The sequence below is a fragment of the Tympanuchus pallidicinctus genome, unplaced genomic scaffold, assembly GCF_026119805.1.
Source record: "Tympanuchus pallidicinctus isolate F22 unplaced genomic scaffold, pur_lepc_1.0 scaffold15, whole genome shotgun sequence".
In the NCBI taxonomy this organism is placed as follows: Eukaryota; Metazoa; Chordata; class Aves; order Galliformes; family Phasianidae; genus Tympanuchus; species Tympanuchus pallidicinctus.
The window spans coordinates 36,573,203-36,588,890 of NW_026294669.1; the positions used below are offsets into that span (position 1 = coordinate 36,573,203).

A 15,688-nucleotide genomic window follows, 5' to 3' on the forward strand; every position below is an offset into this window, starting at 1 on the left:
CAAGACATCTTGTCCCAAAGAGCCTCACAGTGGCCCTGGGACGTGAAATAAATATAACACTAGTATTGTCTAAACTATTGCAAATGAGTATGGCTCACCTTCAGGACCAAAGTGTTCCTCCTGTATTGGGCTTGCATGGCAAGGTTTTGGTAGCAGGAGGGCTGTAGAGTGATCTTTGAGAAGAGCCCAAGAGCATGTCATTTTTTGGTAAAGGGCAGCACTCTGCCCTAATTGCTTTACATGGGCTGACAGGGATTGTAGTATTTGAATAAATAATTTTCAGTAGGGAAAAGAAGAAATAAAGTAGCTCCTGCAGTCATTGCATCTGATCATCTCAGTGGAACATCACTACCCTAATATCTGCAATGTTCTGCCCCAGGAAGTCTCTCTCAGTCTCTTCTGAGCCTCATATTCATGATGCTACCCAAGTTTTTCTTTTCAAAGAGCTGTTGGAGGGTGGCTTCAGCAGCCTGAACTTGTGTATATTTCTGTATTTCTCAATCTTTCTCTTGCATTATCAGGGTTTCACCTTGGGGGAAAAAATGAAAAATAATTTAAAAAAAGATTCCCAAGGTCCTTCCTTGAATATTGGCATGTTTTTGTTTGTTTGTTTGTTTTCCTAAGGAACATAAATCACGCTTTTTCCTTTTTTATTTTTCCTATTAATTTGCAGTTGCTAAGCATTAAAACCCATGCCATCCTATTCTTTTGATTTTGTTTTAGAACTCAGGAGACCCAAGTTGTAACTAAGTGATGAGCAACATCTTTCCATCAGCAGCCTCATTATGTTTAATAGAGAAAGAAAAACCATGAATTAGTAGCACCTTCTCAATGTCTTCCCATGTTCACCTGTTTTTAAACTGGGGTTTTCTACTGTAGGAATGAGGAGGTTGATAACCCCAAATGCTGCCATGGTTGATGAAATATTCTTCCAAACTAAAAAGAACATATTTTTATATATAAATTTTTTCCTCAATGCAGTCTTAAGCAAGTCTGAGAAAGATATTTGGAATTATTTGTCTACCCAGGACAAAGCATATTGCACTGGGCATATATAATTCCTGACAGGTGAGGTTTAGTCCCATTTGCCAAGAATTGTTTTCAGTAAGTAAGCAGACAAGTGTGACAGAAAGGAGCTGATCAGTACCATCTTGGAAGAAAAACTTTCAACCTGTATCAGTGCTCAGAGTCTCCACTGCACTTGGGGCTCTTGGTGAGAGGTCAGTCCAGCTGTGGACATTCCTGAAAAATATATGTTTGGCAACATTTCCCAAATCCCTCATTTTCTGTCCTCCATGCATTTACTGGGGGTAAATTACCCCATCATCATTAGCGAAGATGTTACAGAGGACCAGATCCAGTATTCACCCCCTAGCGTACTCCACTCACTACTGGCCTCTCCCCACAGGAAGAATCGAAGTTGCAAACCATTGCTAAGGCTGCTTGTGCAGCCCTGGTCTAGCTGCCTAAAAGGGCAGTTTTACAAGACCAGCTTTAGCAACATGACTGTACATTGTGTTATCCTCAGGAGTCCAAGAGTTAACTGGTATATCTTTAAGGGTTGTTATTAAAATGGCAAGCCACAGTAGTGGAGCAATCTGGAAAGCTTACGGGACTAGAGCTCTAAGAGCAATATTTCCACATAACTGTCACTGCTGGAAGTTAACGATGTCTGTGCTCTGAAAACAATTAACAAATAATTTCACTGCTGTTTACTATGCAAAACTTACTTCACATTCTACCCTCTCCCCCCTGTTGTGACCATTTGCTGCATGAAGGCCCTGTGAGATGAAGAAAGGACTCAAAAACAGAACGGTGATTTAAGTTTGGCACTGGGAGAGCTCTGAAGCATGCAGGAGTGATAGTGTGTTGAAACAGGTCATCTACAGGGTTGTACGAGGTACACTGCATGGGAGCTGGAGGTCAAGCAGACACAGGGCTGAGGGAGAGCTGATCTTGCCTTGGGCAGGCTTTTTAGGTCCCTCTTATCAGGTGGGTATGTGTTAGTCAATTAGCTTGCATGGGTCAAATAACTGTAGCAAAAATCCTACAGAGCATCTTCTGTGGCAGCAAGTTTACATGCAGTGCCAGTGGACCTTAATATCCCTGATCAGCCCCACCTGGGCCCCTCCCAGTGCTGGAGTTTGAGGGTGGGCAGCAATCCCTTTAAAGGGCCTGTGATTCTTTCATGATATTGACTCTATAATACGGAATTATAGCATGGCTTGGGTTGAAAGAGACTTCAGAGATCATCTATTTCCAATGCCATTGCCATGGGCAGGCATTGGAACTAGAAAACTGTACGCAGTACTGCAGAAGGTACCTTACGAGGGCAGAGTAGAGATGGACAATCACTTCCCTTACCCTGCTATATCCTTCTATTGATGCAGCCAGGAAATACTGGCCTTCCAGGCTGCAGAGCACGCTGCTGGCTCATATACAAGTTAGAATCATAGAATCACAGAATCGCGAGGTTGGAAATGATCTCTAAGATCATCTAGTCCAACCATCTCCTCATCACCTTTGCCACCACAAGCACTAAACCATATCATGCAGCACATCGTCCAGACACCTCTTGAACATTGCCAGGCTCGGTGACTCTACCACCTCCCTGGGCAGCCATTCCAGTGCCTGACCACTCTCTGAGAGAAATAGTTCTTCCTTGTGTTCCTAAACCTCCTCTGATACAACTTGCGGCCATTGCCCCTTGTCCTGCTCGTTGCCTGGGAGAAGAGGCCAAATCCCTCTCACAACCTCCTTCAGGAAGTTGTAGAGCGCAATGAGTTAGGGTGGATTTGTCACCACATGTGTGCCTGGTGATTATGAGTCTGTGTCTGACTGACACCAGTGAACTTGGTCCTGACCTCAACTTTGTCTCATCTACACTGAGTTGTCTTCCAGCCTGGGCCCTTTGCTGCCACCATGGGCCTGACCTGCTTACCTTGCCTGGCAGTATGGGCTGGGACTCTGCCCTACAAGGCCCCCACTTTGCCGATATTGCACTTGCTCCCTGGTCCATTGCAAGCAACTGGCCCTTACTGCTCCAGAATGTGCAATGGAAAGCTGCACCATTCTTGTGTGAATATTTTGGTCTTGCTCTTTCAGGACAGATGTGTTGTTTCGGGCTGTGCACTGCACATTTTGCAATAAATGATAGTTACTATAGATTGGGGTTATGTCTACAGGTTAGACATTACTGGAATAGTGGAGAACTGAATTCCACAATGGCCTTAAGCTTTCTTTAGGTCAGAGAATATGTTATATTTTCAAAAGAGGCTATGCTGAATGGCCCACATTCATTCCAGAGTAGCAGGTCTGCCAGCCCACCAGGCTAGTGCTCTTGCAGCCTGAGGTGAGAGCTGAGCTTTAACATTAACTAGGGAAGAAAAGCCCAAACCTGACTCAGCCACCCACATCCTGCTCCCTCTTTGTGGTGAGCACAGCCTGGTGACAGTGAGAGAACACCAGCCTGCCTGCTGCTCACAGCCTGCTTCACAGTGATGGAGTCCAGCAATGTCCAGGGGAAAAAAGTTGCCATTGTTGGAGGGGGCCTGGTAGGAAATGCAGCTTGTCTACTGTTTGATTGCTGGGAAGTGAGGGAGTGACTGTTCAGCAAAGTTGAGCTTGAATGTGAAGGTCTCTGGAAAGGCAGCTCTACTGCAAGAAGGATTCTTTGGGCACTGCAGACATAACCAGGTCTTGCTTCTTAGCTGTGGGCAAGGAAAAATGCAGCCCAATCGCTTGCCTGCACTGCCTTTCCCTTTGTACAATGCTTGCTTGTTTGTAGCTCATTAAATGATTTGGTCTGCAGATTAACAAAGGCAAAATAGTGCCTTCTCTCCTGAGTTCAATGCTCCTTTTAACCCTATTTTTCTTAAAATTATTCTTCTGCCAGATGGCAGATGTTATCATCTGTTGTGCTCTCATTGTAAGAGGCAGCAGGTCTTGTTTGCACAGCTGGGACTTTGTACCAAGAGAAGGGGTCTTCTCTGAGGGCAAGCTTTGCTGCTGAGGTACTGCAGATAACTGAAGGTCCACAAAATACACCCCTTGTTCAGGCACTGCATGTGTGCCATGACAGAAAAACAGTGCACTTCTGGATACTTCTCTTTTCTTTCCTGTGAATGAGTGGAAGTTTCTGAGGGGAAAAACACTCAAGCTGGATTCTGTCCTCCCAGGACACTTTAGGCAAGACCAGCCACTGGATCTTTCATTGCTTTAGCTGTTTCTGGCTTTAATCAAATCACTACTGTTGAAATACCTTATGAGGACTGAGACTTAGTAAATGTTAACATAAGATAAAACGCCTTCCTTTTTCCATGTTCATTTGGGAGAACTTTTCTTCCATTGCTGCCTGCAGGGCTGTCTATCTTTAAATGACAACTCTTGAAACTCCCACCTAACATTTTGGCTGTTAACTTCTTACTCCCCTGGCTGCTGGAAAAAGAGGAAGACTAAGAGTGTGTGGTTCTGCTAATTTTGACAGCAGTTAATGATAGAAATTTGAAACAAAAGAAGGTACACATTTAAGTGAAAACTGGGGTATGTGCTGTCCTTCTTAAGGTAGCATCTTACTTCTACACAGGTGCAGCTTCCTCCTCCCTCCCCCACTTTTTCCTGAGGAATGCTGCAGCAGTCTGAATTTCACTGAGGAAGATAAATGCAGAATTGCTGAACCACTGAGCTTGGAAAAGACCTTCAAGACCATTTTCGGTCATCTCTGAGAGGTCTTGGAGGACGGGGGAGGTGCCTGAAGACTGCAGGATAGCCAATGTCACTTCGGTCTTCAAAAAGGGCAAGAAGGAAGATCCAGGCAATTATAGGCCAGTCAGCCTCACCTCTGTCCCTGGAAAGGTGATGGAACAGCTTGTGCTAGATGTCATCTCCAGACAACACGAAGAAAAGGAGGTTATCAGGAATAGTCAGCATGGGTTCACCAGGGGGAGGTCGTGCTTGACCAACCTGGTAGCCTTCTATGATGTTATCTCTGGCTGGGTGGATGGGGGGAGAGCAGTGGATGCCTACCTTGATTTCAGCAAGGCTTTTGATGCTGTCCCCCACCACATCCTTATAACAAAGCCGAGGAAGTGTGGGATAGATGAGTGGACAGTGAGGTGGGTTGAGAACTGGCTGACTGGCAGAGCGCAGAGGGTCGTCTTTGGCGGTGCAGAGTCTGGTTGGAGGCCTGTAACCAGCGGTGTTCCTCAGGGGTCGGTGCTGGGTCCGGTCTTGTTCAACATCTTCATCAATGACCTTGATGAGGGGATAGTGGCCACCCTCAGCAAGTTTGCTGATGATATGAAGTTGGGAGGATTGGCTGACAGCCTGAAGGCCGTGCTGCCATTCAGCGAGAGCTGGACAGGCTGGAGAGCTGGGCAGCAAGAAACCGGATGAGGTTTAACAAAAGCACGTGTAGAGTCTTGCATCTGGGGAGGAATAATTGCATGTACCAGTACAGGTTGGGGGATGAGCTGCTGGAGAGGAGCTCTGCGGAGAGGGACCTGCGTGTCCTGGTGGATGACAGGTTGGCCATGAGCCAGCAGTGTGCCCTTGTGGCCAAGAGGGCCAATGGCAATCTGGGGTGCATTAAAAAAGAGCGTGGCCAGCAGGTCGAGGGAGGTGATCCTCCCCCTCTGCTCTGCCCTGGTGAGGCCTCATCTGGAGCACTGCGTGCAGTTCTGGGCTCCCCAGTACAAAACAGACAGGGATCTCTTGGAAAAAGTCCAGTGAAGGGCCACGAAGATGGTGAGGGGCCTGGAGCATCTCTCCTATGAGGAAAGGCTGAGTGAACTGGGTCTGTTCAGCCTTGAGAAAAGAAGACTGAGAGGGGACCTGATCCAGGTCTATAAATATCTAAGGTGTGGGGGGCAGAATGGTGAGGCCTGTTTTCAGTGGTGAGTGGAGACAGAAAAGGGGAAACCAACATAAGCTGCAGCATAGGAAGTTCCGCACAAATGTGCCTAAGAACTTCTTTAGGTGAAGTGACGGAGCACTGGAACAGGCTGCCCAGGGAGTTGGTGGAGTCTCCTTCTCTGGAGATGTTCAAGACCTGCCTGGATGCCTACCTGTGCAACCTGGTGTAGGGAACCTGCTTTGGCAGGGGGTTGGACTTGATGATCTCTGGAGGTCCCTTCCAACCCCTACAATTCTGTGATTCTGTGATTCTGTAATCAAGTTCAGCTGCCATCCCTACCTATTGAGTCCCATCACTAAACCATGTTCCCTAGAGCCACATCTATAGTCTGGAGAGAAGCAAGGGGCGTGCCTGTAGCAGCTTCTGCTGCTCTGATTGAAGGGGTTAGCTCTGCTCAGTTACTGATGAGTGTAAACAAGTCCTGTACCTGGTATTTCTATATAATGAGATGTGGTGAGTAACTTCTGTGGTGATGATTTTGGAGGCTCTGCAAAGTTTCTCTCTCCAGGAAGAAGTCCTCCGAAGCTCTTGGTCAGAGGATCACCCTGCTGTTCTCTCAGCTGTGGTTTTCTAATGGGAAGGAGAAGCATTTTGGTAGTGCTCTAAAACTTCATGTGTCATTTCCATCTTGTCTTTTAGGTGGGTGCATTAAATGCATGTTTCTTTGCTAAACGAGGTTTCCATGTTGATGTTTATGAAGCCAGAGAAGGTAAGAGCAGCATGAACATTACAGCTTGATTAATAATTTGTGTCCTTTTGCTAGTAACAGTTCTTGAAGAAGCAAAAGAGGAGCTGCATGACCTCACTGAAACTGCAGAGTGCAGAATCTGAAGATGTCACATTCAGAATGCTCTTTTCATTCCTGCACTCTTTAGCTCCTGTGGTTTTGGGGGAAAAAGCTTATTTGAAACGCATTGCCTTGTGTGGGAAGAACTCATTCCTGAGCTACTAAAATTATGCCCTTTTTTATGTCCTTGTCTTGAAGATTGAAAGACTGATTCAAATTGTCATCTTTCAAAACTTAGTTTCTGCATTAAAAATAATGGCTTGGTGGCATTGAGCCAAGTCTTCTCGGGAAAAAATGCTGTTAATCCTGCAGCATTGCTATTTGGGCTTAAAGCATTGACCTGATCACAGCTAGCATGGATTGTGCTGAGGAAGGGTGGGAGGTGACAGTGGCAGTGTCTGCAGCCAGAAGGGTTGTCTTGTCAGTGGCTGTATTGAATCCCCGGTCAGCAAAAGGGTTGTCCTTGTTTGCAAGGATGGATGCTGAAGGTGGTTGAGGAGACACAGTCACGAGAGAAACACTGAACAGCACTTTTCCTGCTCTGAGATCCGGCTGTAGCAAAAGGACGACCTGGCAAACAGGATTTGGAGGTGCTGGAGGAATAATAAGCAGCAAGCTTCCAACTTCTGCAGCACTGTGTGGACATGATCCGAAACGTCCCACTCATATGACCAGAACAAGTGTGCCTACAGCATAGCATGGTGCAGGCCTGTGCAACAAGCAGCTGCTTGTAGCTTCCTCTGGCAGAAGCATCAGCCAGCCTCAAATGAAACCAGCAGGCTGCAGGTTCAGAACAAAAGAATGGTTCTTCCAGCTCTTTGCCAGATGCTGTATGTGCCAGAAGTTTCATGGATTCAGAAAGCCTGTGGTTAAACAAACTGAAGAAAGCTGCATTCAGCTGTTGCTACAGGGATAACCCTTACTGCTCTCGGAATACTGGAAGCAGCACTACACCTCTATCCTCTTCTGCTGCTACTGAAACACGAAGTAATTCCCATTGGCAGAGAGCACTATGGGTGTTCCTACCTGCCTTCAAGGCGAGTGAACCTTACCCCTCTGCTCAGTCTTGGGGCCTGTGCATATTGCTGAGCATTGCATTGTATGTGTCTTGGGACTGGGACAAGGCCCTGCAACACATGCTGGCTGGGTGGCCAGGGGAATCTAAGCAAAATCTAGGTGGATGTCACAGAAAGCAGCATCCCATATGTGACAGGAACATCTCAGAACCAAGTTTCTCAGCAGAATACTGCCAAGCTTGTTTCAGATGGGGGATGTTGGATGGCAGAGACTCGCCACTTCCACCTACCGATTCTTGGCCAGTACAGCCCATGCTGGAGGCATCTGTGCAACTAACATCTCTCTCCTCACAGATATCCGGGTGTCCAGCTTTGCCCGTGGCAGAAGTATTAACTTGGCCCTGTCACACAGAGGACGCCAGGCCCTGCAGGCTGTGGGGTTGGAAGAGCAGGTACGCTCACTGCTTCTGTAGAATCATAAAATCATAAAATCACAGAATGACTTGGGTTGGAAGGGACCCCAAGGGACTTCAGGTTCCACCCCTCCTGCCACAGGCAGGTTGCCAGCTGCTAGATCAAGTACTAGACCAGATTGCCCAGGGTCCCATCCAACCTGGTTTCGAACACCTCCAGGGATGGAGCACCCACAGCCTCTCTGGGCAGCTTTCCTGCACCTCAGCTCTCTCTCAGTAACAAACTTCCCCCTGACATGTAATCCAAATCTCCCCTCCTTTAGTTTAAAGCCATTCCCCTGGTCCTATCAATACCTACCCGTGCATAAACTTGATTTCTCTCATGTTTCTAATCTCCCATGAAATACTGGAAGGCCACAATCAGGTCTGCCCACGGCCTTTTCTTCTCCAGGCTGAACAAGCCCAGCTCCCTCAGCCTGACTTCCTAGCAGAGGGGCCTCCACCCTTGGATCACCTTTGTGATCCTCCTGTGGACCCCCTCTGAAAGTTCCACATCTTTCTTGTGCTGGGGTCCCCACATTTGGATGTGGTACTCCAGCTGGGGCCCCACAAGGACAGAATAGAGGGGGGACAATCACCTCCCTGCTGGCCATCCCTCTTCTGATGGAACCCAGAATACCATTGGCCTTCTGAGCTGCAAGCATGCACTGCTGGCTCACACTCAATTTTTCATCATAGAAATGAGATCTCCGTGCTTGAGATGCTGTTAACTTCAGCTGGTGATGGACAGCCTCTCTTCTGCTCCCCATGCCAGAGAGTTCCAGCTGCTCCAGGCATCTAGGTTCTGTGTGTAGCAGAAGGGCTACCCTTCGAAGGGAACTCCTCCAGTTTCTACCTCTCCTTTCTCCTGCAGGGTGAGGGTAAAGGGGGCAGAATTAGGCAGCCTCCCAGAAGAATGCCAGAAGGATGTGATGAAGGGGATGCTTTCCCCTCCAGCATGCCAACATAGTGTCATCAACTCATATCCCAGCACCCAGGTGTCATTTGATGCTATTCCTCCTTCATCCATTCTGCAGCACTTGCCTTCAGTAAAATGTCATTACTTGGTGGGGTCCATAGCCCTGCAAACTTCTCTCCACGTATGTGGCTGGCTGCACAAAGCCAGAGGCAGAGCACAGCAGAGATTGTCCCACCCTGCTCAGAGCACGGTGTTTGGAGGGTGCCATTTGGTGGGCTTTGTCTTGTACTTGGCAGCTCAGCTTCAGTGGGAAAACTAGATTTTCCTCCCTTCTATTCCAGATTGTATCCAAAGGCATCCCTATGCACGCACGGAGAATACACACACCACTGGGGAAGAAGTACTCTATCCCTTATGGCAAGAAGAACCAGGTACTGGTCTGCGCTGCTGTTTTTGTGGTTCTTCATATAGAACAAGAGATCTTTGAGCGTTTCGGTACTCTGTGATGGACAGGTGCATCTTCCAAGGTGGACACAGCAGCATACTAGGAAGAAATGAGGTTAACCTCATCTCAGGATTTCCCCTCTCCCTGCCCTATGAACAGAATTTACTTTATGCATCATCAAATCTGCCACACTTAGGCTGATGTGGCTGTCCATTCATCCAAATCATGCTGTAGAGATCTATCATTTACTGGCAAACGGGGATCTTGGTTCTCCTTCCTCTCTACAAGCTGGTCTCGAGTACAGTCATCACCTCAGTACTGCTTTGCCAGTCTCATTTAGGTTTCCTCCTTTGGTTACGCACTCGGCACACGTGCTTTTCAATGATGCTGTGAGCAGGCAGGGAATTGCGAGCTGCCACTTGTTTTCACTGTAGCTGTTAATGGGATGTTCTGAGGAGGTGCTGCATTCCCCTTGCTGTGCAAAGTGGCCTTCAGAAATTCTTTCTGATCTCCATTTTTTTGTGTTTTTTTTTCCAGTACATTCTCTCTGTGGACAGAGCAAACTTAAACAGAGAGCTGTTAACAGGTAAGCATGTTTGCAAACACTTAAATACCCTGTTTACTAAGAATGTGTGGTTTGACATATAAGTGGTAGGCTTCAACTGAGTGCCTCTGAGTCCCAGGCTCTCTCTGGGAGTTCTACACAAGCTGGCTCTCAGAAAGTGCACATGCAAACCAGCTGTGTTATTAAGAAGAAAGCAGCAGTAGCACAGTTAGTGAAATCCTATGCTTGTCCTGTCTGAGTCTTCAGTGCACATCATCTCCCAGCATCCACAGAAGTGCAAACAGTAGTTGAGAAATGAACAGAAACAAGGCAGATCTGTTCCAGGTCACAGAGGTGAAGGTTTGTTGTTTGTTCTGTTGTTAGTTACCCACTCTGCAGAGGAGTGATATGGGCAGAAACAACAAATACTGCGTTCTTCCTGCTGTCCTTTCTGTTTAAAAAAACGTACAAAGTCCATCTCCATGGCCATGTTCTTATTGCATAGCTGTGCTGGCTAGTGTTGCTGTAGCTGTGGCTGGTGCTTCCCTTTCTCCTCCTGTCTGCAGCAAAAGTATTTTCAGATATTGACCCTGAGGCTTCTCTGTGAGTGCAGATAACCCCAAGTTAACCAGACTTAACTAAACATTGTCTTACTGTGCTCTTACTTGCCTGCCACTGCTCAGCACAACAGTTTGATGTGGTGATGGCAAAAGTCCCTGTAATTCAGGGATTCTTTGTCAGCACAAGCCTCTACTTGTAGTTTGTCTTTTCACAGCTGCTGAGAAGTACTCCAACACTAAACTGTACTTCGGACACAAGCTAATAGAGTGCAATGCAGAGTTGGGGACATTAATCATTAAAAGGTAACCCCTGTACAAGCCTGGTATGAAGTGCTGTGTTTTGTTATTTCTGCTTAATAATTCATAAAACCTCAAACAATTGAGCAATCTCAGTTCAAAACTGGAGTGTTATTGTGGGGTAGACAAAACTTGACATGACCTTTGCAAAGCAGAGGTGTCAAAGTGAGATTCATGGGGAGGCTGAAAAAGCTGAAATAACTCACTAAGCCCAGCAGGCTGCCAATAGGTGAGCCACATGCCCACTGACCTGTGCAGGAAGTAAACATGCCAGTCTTTGAAGTGCTGGCTTTCAGGATCAGATTGCTCATTAGAAAGAGCAGGAATGGACCTTGGTTTGCAATTGTGTTGAGTTCTGGCCATGCTACTCCATCTACTTGGAGATGGAGGCTCTACACAAGAGCATCGTAACACCAATTGTTCCTTCTGAGTGTCTTGTATAGATCTGGCAGAATTATGCATTTGGTAGTCTGCAGAATAATTACTTGGATGCTGAGCTTTCAGTGGAAGCCATTCTCCCCATATCCTAGAAAATTCATAAGAGTGCCAGTGGCCAAGGCATTTTGGCAGCAAATTGCAAAAGGCAGGTCCTGGGATGCCAGACTGGCCTGGGATTTATGGCAGGGCTGTTCCAAGGCACTTTCCCATTCCAGGTCTGGCCAGCCACCCCTGGAAGTCACCTACGATCTCATTGTGGGATGCGATGGAGCCTTCTCGACAGTCAGAAAGCAGTTCATGAGGCAAACACGCTTCAACTACAGCCATGAGTACATCCCTCATGGCTACATGGAGTTGACCATACCTCCCAAGGATGGAGACGTAAGTGGGCCTGACCTGGGTCTGCCATGACTCCTTGAGTGTGATGCCCTGTCACCTCTTACAATATCTCTGAGGAACTTGCTTCTCATCCCATTCTCCCAAGGGATGAAAACTTTTCTAGGAGAGACTGTTTTTGGAGTTTCTCTTTCAGTACTGGGGCCAGGCTGTGAAATTCCAAGAGGCTGCTCTGGAGTAGTGGTGTTCATTTTAGCTCTGAGAGGTCCTGGAGGTTATGGGAACACGTCTATGTGGACAACATCAATCACAAACCAGCAGATTTTTCCCATCTGCCCTGCTCTTGCCTTTGCTCTGTTTCTCAGTGTAGTACTTGGGGCCCTGAAGTCTTCTGATAAGTGGGACAGCAATTGACCTGCCAATGTGGAGGGAACTTGAGATCCAAGATGATTTTCTTTCTCTTTCAGTTCGCCATGGAACCAAACTACCTCCATATCTGGCCAAGAAACACCTTCATGATGATTGCGCTGCCCAATATGGTGATATTCCACAGTCATGGTTCCTTGGGGCTGGGAGGGAGCTTTTGGGGATGAGCTGGCTGTGATGGCAACTTCGTAGTTGGGCTTCAAGAGGAGCCCAGAGAGACCTGCAGCCTGAGCAAGGAGTTCCCACAGCCTAGGGGCACAGGGTAGCAATCCTAGCTAGCCCTGAGCAAGTGACCAGGCTACTTCTCTCTCACCTCACCCACCCAAGACCCCAGGAAACTTGGGGCTGGAAGTACAAACCAGACACAGGAGTACCAAGGTCTGTTTGCCATCTTTTCCTGCTCTGTGCTACAACATCCCATGGGACGTGGGGTGGCTGGATGCTAGAGCACACTGCACACAGTGTCACTGCAATGGCCAGATGGCCAGCAGGCTGGGCATTAAGATGCTGATCCACATGTAAAGTGCTTTTCTTGACTTCTGGACTTCTTTCTAAACTTTCTCCCTGGTTAACAGGACAAGTCTTTCACCTGCACTCTCTTCATGCCCTTTGAGGAATTTGAGAAACTAATGACTGGTGAGCAAGTACTGGATTTTTTCCAGACCTACTTCCCGGACTCCATCCCCCTCATCGGAGAGTGAGTGTCCCCACTGCCCCTTCTTGCTCCTCAATATGGTGACACCATGCTGAGGAACATGCTGGTTCCCCACAAGGTCTTCCTGTGACCCACACTCTCCTTAGGCTGGCAAGCTAGCTGCCTGTACACTGCTAGGGGGCTCTTTATGGCCTGTAAAAGAGGAGAACCAAAGAGACTAGGATTTGCATTGCTTCTTTAGTGAGGTAACAGACTTGGCAGCAAAATACAACCCATCCTGCAGTAGTCTGTGAATAAGTTGCACTCCAGTACTATTCTGTATCTTGGAGGCACAACCCAGGTCCTGTCACTGTGGGGAGCAAAACATAGATCACCTCCCACTGCCTTTATATTGCTGTTGAGGATTTTTGTTGAGGTCAGGAGATGGATTAGGGGTTCGTAAGCCATGATTTTGGTCTTAGGGCAGGGTGAGGAAAGTGGATCTACTAGAGCTGAGGTGCGAGTTGTGCTCTGTCCCAGCAATGTTCCATTCCTAGAGGTGTTCAAGGCCAGGCTGGGTGGAGCCATGGACAACCCGATCTGCTGCCTGATTTAGTGGTTGGCAACCCTGCCCATGGTCAAGGGTGAACAGTATCAATAGGGCCCCGAGCAAAGCTAATCTCAACATGCTGTGCTACATTTGTAGGAAGAGAAGCTATCCGTGTTCACTCCATGTACCTATGGTATGCTTGCTTGAAGTATAGTGGGAAGTTAATGAAAAAGGTATTTGCTCTTTCATGTTTTTCCAGCACAAATATCCTAGTAAACAGGAGCAGTTTTGCATCCTGTAGCAAACAATGCCTACGGCCTTGGCTTCCTAAGCTTGGATGTGGTATGGTTTGCTCTCCCTGTCTCTTGTGGTCCCATCAAGTGAAGTATCTCTTCTTTTGCCTGAAGGCGAGAGCTGAAGCATGACTACTTTTTGCTGCCAGCCCAGGCCATGATATCTGTGAAGTGCTCCTCCTATCACCTCTCTTCCAGCTGTTTGCTGATGGGAGATGCCGCTCATGCTGTTGTGCCTTTCTACGGACAGGGCATGAACGCAGTAAGTTCACAGCTTGCCCTGCGTCATTCAGTCCCCACTTCTTGGGGATGAGCAGCCCAGTGGGAGCCCCATGCTGTTGGAAATGCCACTTCCTAGTATTGCCCTGCAAGATCCCTGCTGCGGGGCCTGGAGGCTCTGAAGATGTGCTCCATGGAATATGGAATGCCAGGGCTGCTAACAGCTGCATTAGCTCAGCATCCCTGAGGGCGTTTCTTGTGAATGTGTGACTGCTGCTGCTTATTTAACCTCCAGTATTCCTCCCAGGGCTTTGAGGATTGCCTGGTCTTTGATGAATTAATGGACCAGTTCCACAATGACCTGGGTGAGTGGCATGGCCCAGCCCTCAGAAGCTGAAGGCCCTGCTGGGGAGCTGCCTGCCAACGGCTGCTTTCTTTCTCCAGTTGCCTGCCTCCCTGAATTCTCCAGACTGAGGGTGCCTGATGACCATGCCATCTCAGATTTAGCCATGTACAACTACGTAGAGGTGAGTGACTGGCAGATGAGGGACTGTCTGTGCAGCAGCGTCCTTTCTCCTTCTGGCAGGTGATGATCTCTGTGTTGCAGATGCGAGAGCACGTCAATTCGACATGGTTCATTTTCCGGAAGCACATCAACAACCTCCTCCACACCCTCATGCCTTCTACCATCATCCCACTGTACACAATGGTAAGGCTAGAGCTTTGTTCCTCATGGTTCTAGCCTACCATGAGCTGCTCCCCTACCTGCTCATGCAATCTTGACAGGTGACATTCAGCAGAATTCGCTACCACGAGGCACTTCAGCGCTGGAAATGGCAGGAAAAGGTAAGCTGAGAGCCCTGCATCCTACACAACAGCACTGCTTTGTGCTGCAAGCTCCTGACAACGCTGACAATATCTTTGCACTCGCAGATAATTAATCGAGGGCTCTTCATCATGGGGGCAGCAGGGCTGGGTGGCACCTATCTGCTCATAAAGAGACTGACACGGGGCTGGTACTTCTTCATACCAAACTTGTGGGGCTGGTGCCATTACATCAGGAATATTGGAAATTTTCCTTTCAGCACCCAAGTGGCACCCAAGTGATAACAGAAGGTTCTGGGGGCAATAAAAGCGAAGGCTGTTGGCTCAGCTTGGTGACTTTTTTTCTTTGTTGGGATGTGGTCCCTTCTGTCCCCTGCCCCCCAGGGGAGAGAAACTTACTGGGGCACAGGGGGTTCCATATGCATCTCTGCCTAATTTAAACTGCTTTGTGCCTTGAGTGATGCTGCATGTCATGGGCTGTGCAGTAATGGGAAGAATGTGCAGCCTCTAGCCAGAAAGACAGTTGGGATCACTTGGGGCTTCTCAGTCCACCATGGGACTTTGCCAGTATGGCTAACTTCTGCTTGTATCAGAATCCAGCGCCTCCCTACTTTTATCCTCCTCATATGCCTTTGGAACTTTTCTAGTTTCTCCTCTTCAATTTCTCCTTATGAAGCAGCTTAGCAACATGTATCTGTTGAAGAAACGTATCCTTGACTCAATGTTGATATTTCTGCATACATAAATCAAAAGATATCACAAACTTTGAAAAAATACATTTCTTTTCCTACAATTTCTGTTTGAAAATTGTATGTGAAACTTATACCCCCTCCCCCGCTGTTTGTTGTTGTTTTTGCTTTTCCACCAAGGCACATTTATTTTAACTCCCTTGCTGCCTGAGTGCTGTGCAAGTAAGCACCTGCACCCTGGCTTCGTTACCTCTGGTGCTCCTCACAAGGAGAGGTCCCCAAGCCACCTGTGTGTCAGCTTGTAGGTGTGGGCATATGCTGGCTCATGTGCATGTGCTGGGTAG

At 47.7% G+C, this 15,688-nt stretch overlaps 1 protein-coding gene across 1 annotated transcript; it reads left to right on the forward strand.

Moving 5' to 3' along the window:
• The first annotated feature begins 3,398 nt into the window (after window positions 1-3,398).
• Window positions 3,399-14,982, forward strand: KMO (kynurenine 3-monooxygenase). Its single transcript, XM_052674548.1, has 15 exons — window positions 3,399-3,554; window positions 6,554-6,623; window positions 8,072-8,169; window positions 9,430-9,519; window positions 10,071-10,119; window positions 10,853-10,940; window positions 11,588-11,753; window positions 12,176-12,247; window positions 12,710-12,831; window positions 13,726-13,873; window positions 14,138-14,195; window positions 14,275-14,357; window positions 14,438-14,539; window positions 14,617-14,676; window positions 14,764-14,982. Exons 1-15 carry the CDS (start codon window positions 3,501-3,503, stop codon window positions 14,935-14,937), a joined length of 1,434 nt encoding a protein of 477 aa, XP_052530508.1. The 5' UTR covers window positions 3,399-3,500; the 3' UTR covers window positions 14,938-14,982.
• Window positions 14,983-15,688: the final 706 nt, after the last annotated feature.

Bases quoted from the DNA above. Each gene is read 5' to 3' on its own strand.
- KMO (XM_052674548.1), top strand. From the start codon at position 3,501: ATGGAGTCCAGCAATGTCCAGGGGAAAAAAGTTGCCATTGTTGGAGGG. The intron at 3,555-6,553 runs GTAGGAAATGCA...CTTGTCTTTTAG, and splicing joins CCATTGTTGGAGGGGGCCTG to GTGGGTGCATTAAATGCATG. The intron at 12,832-13,725 runs GTGAGTGTCCCC...TTTTGCCTGAAG, and splicing joins TCCATCCCCCTCATCGGAGA to GCGAGAGCTGAAGCATGACT.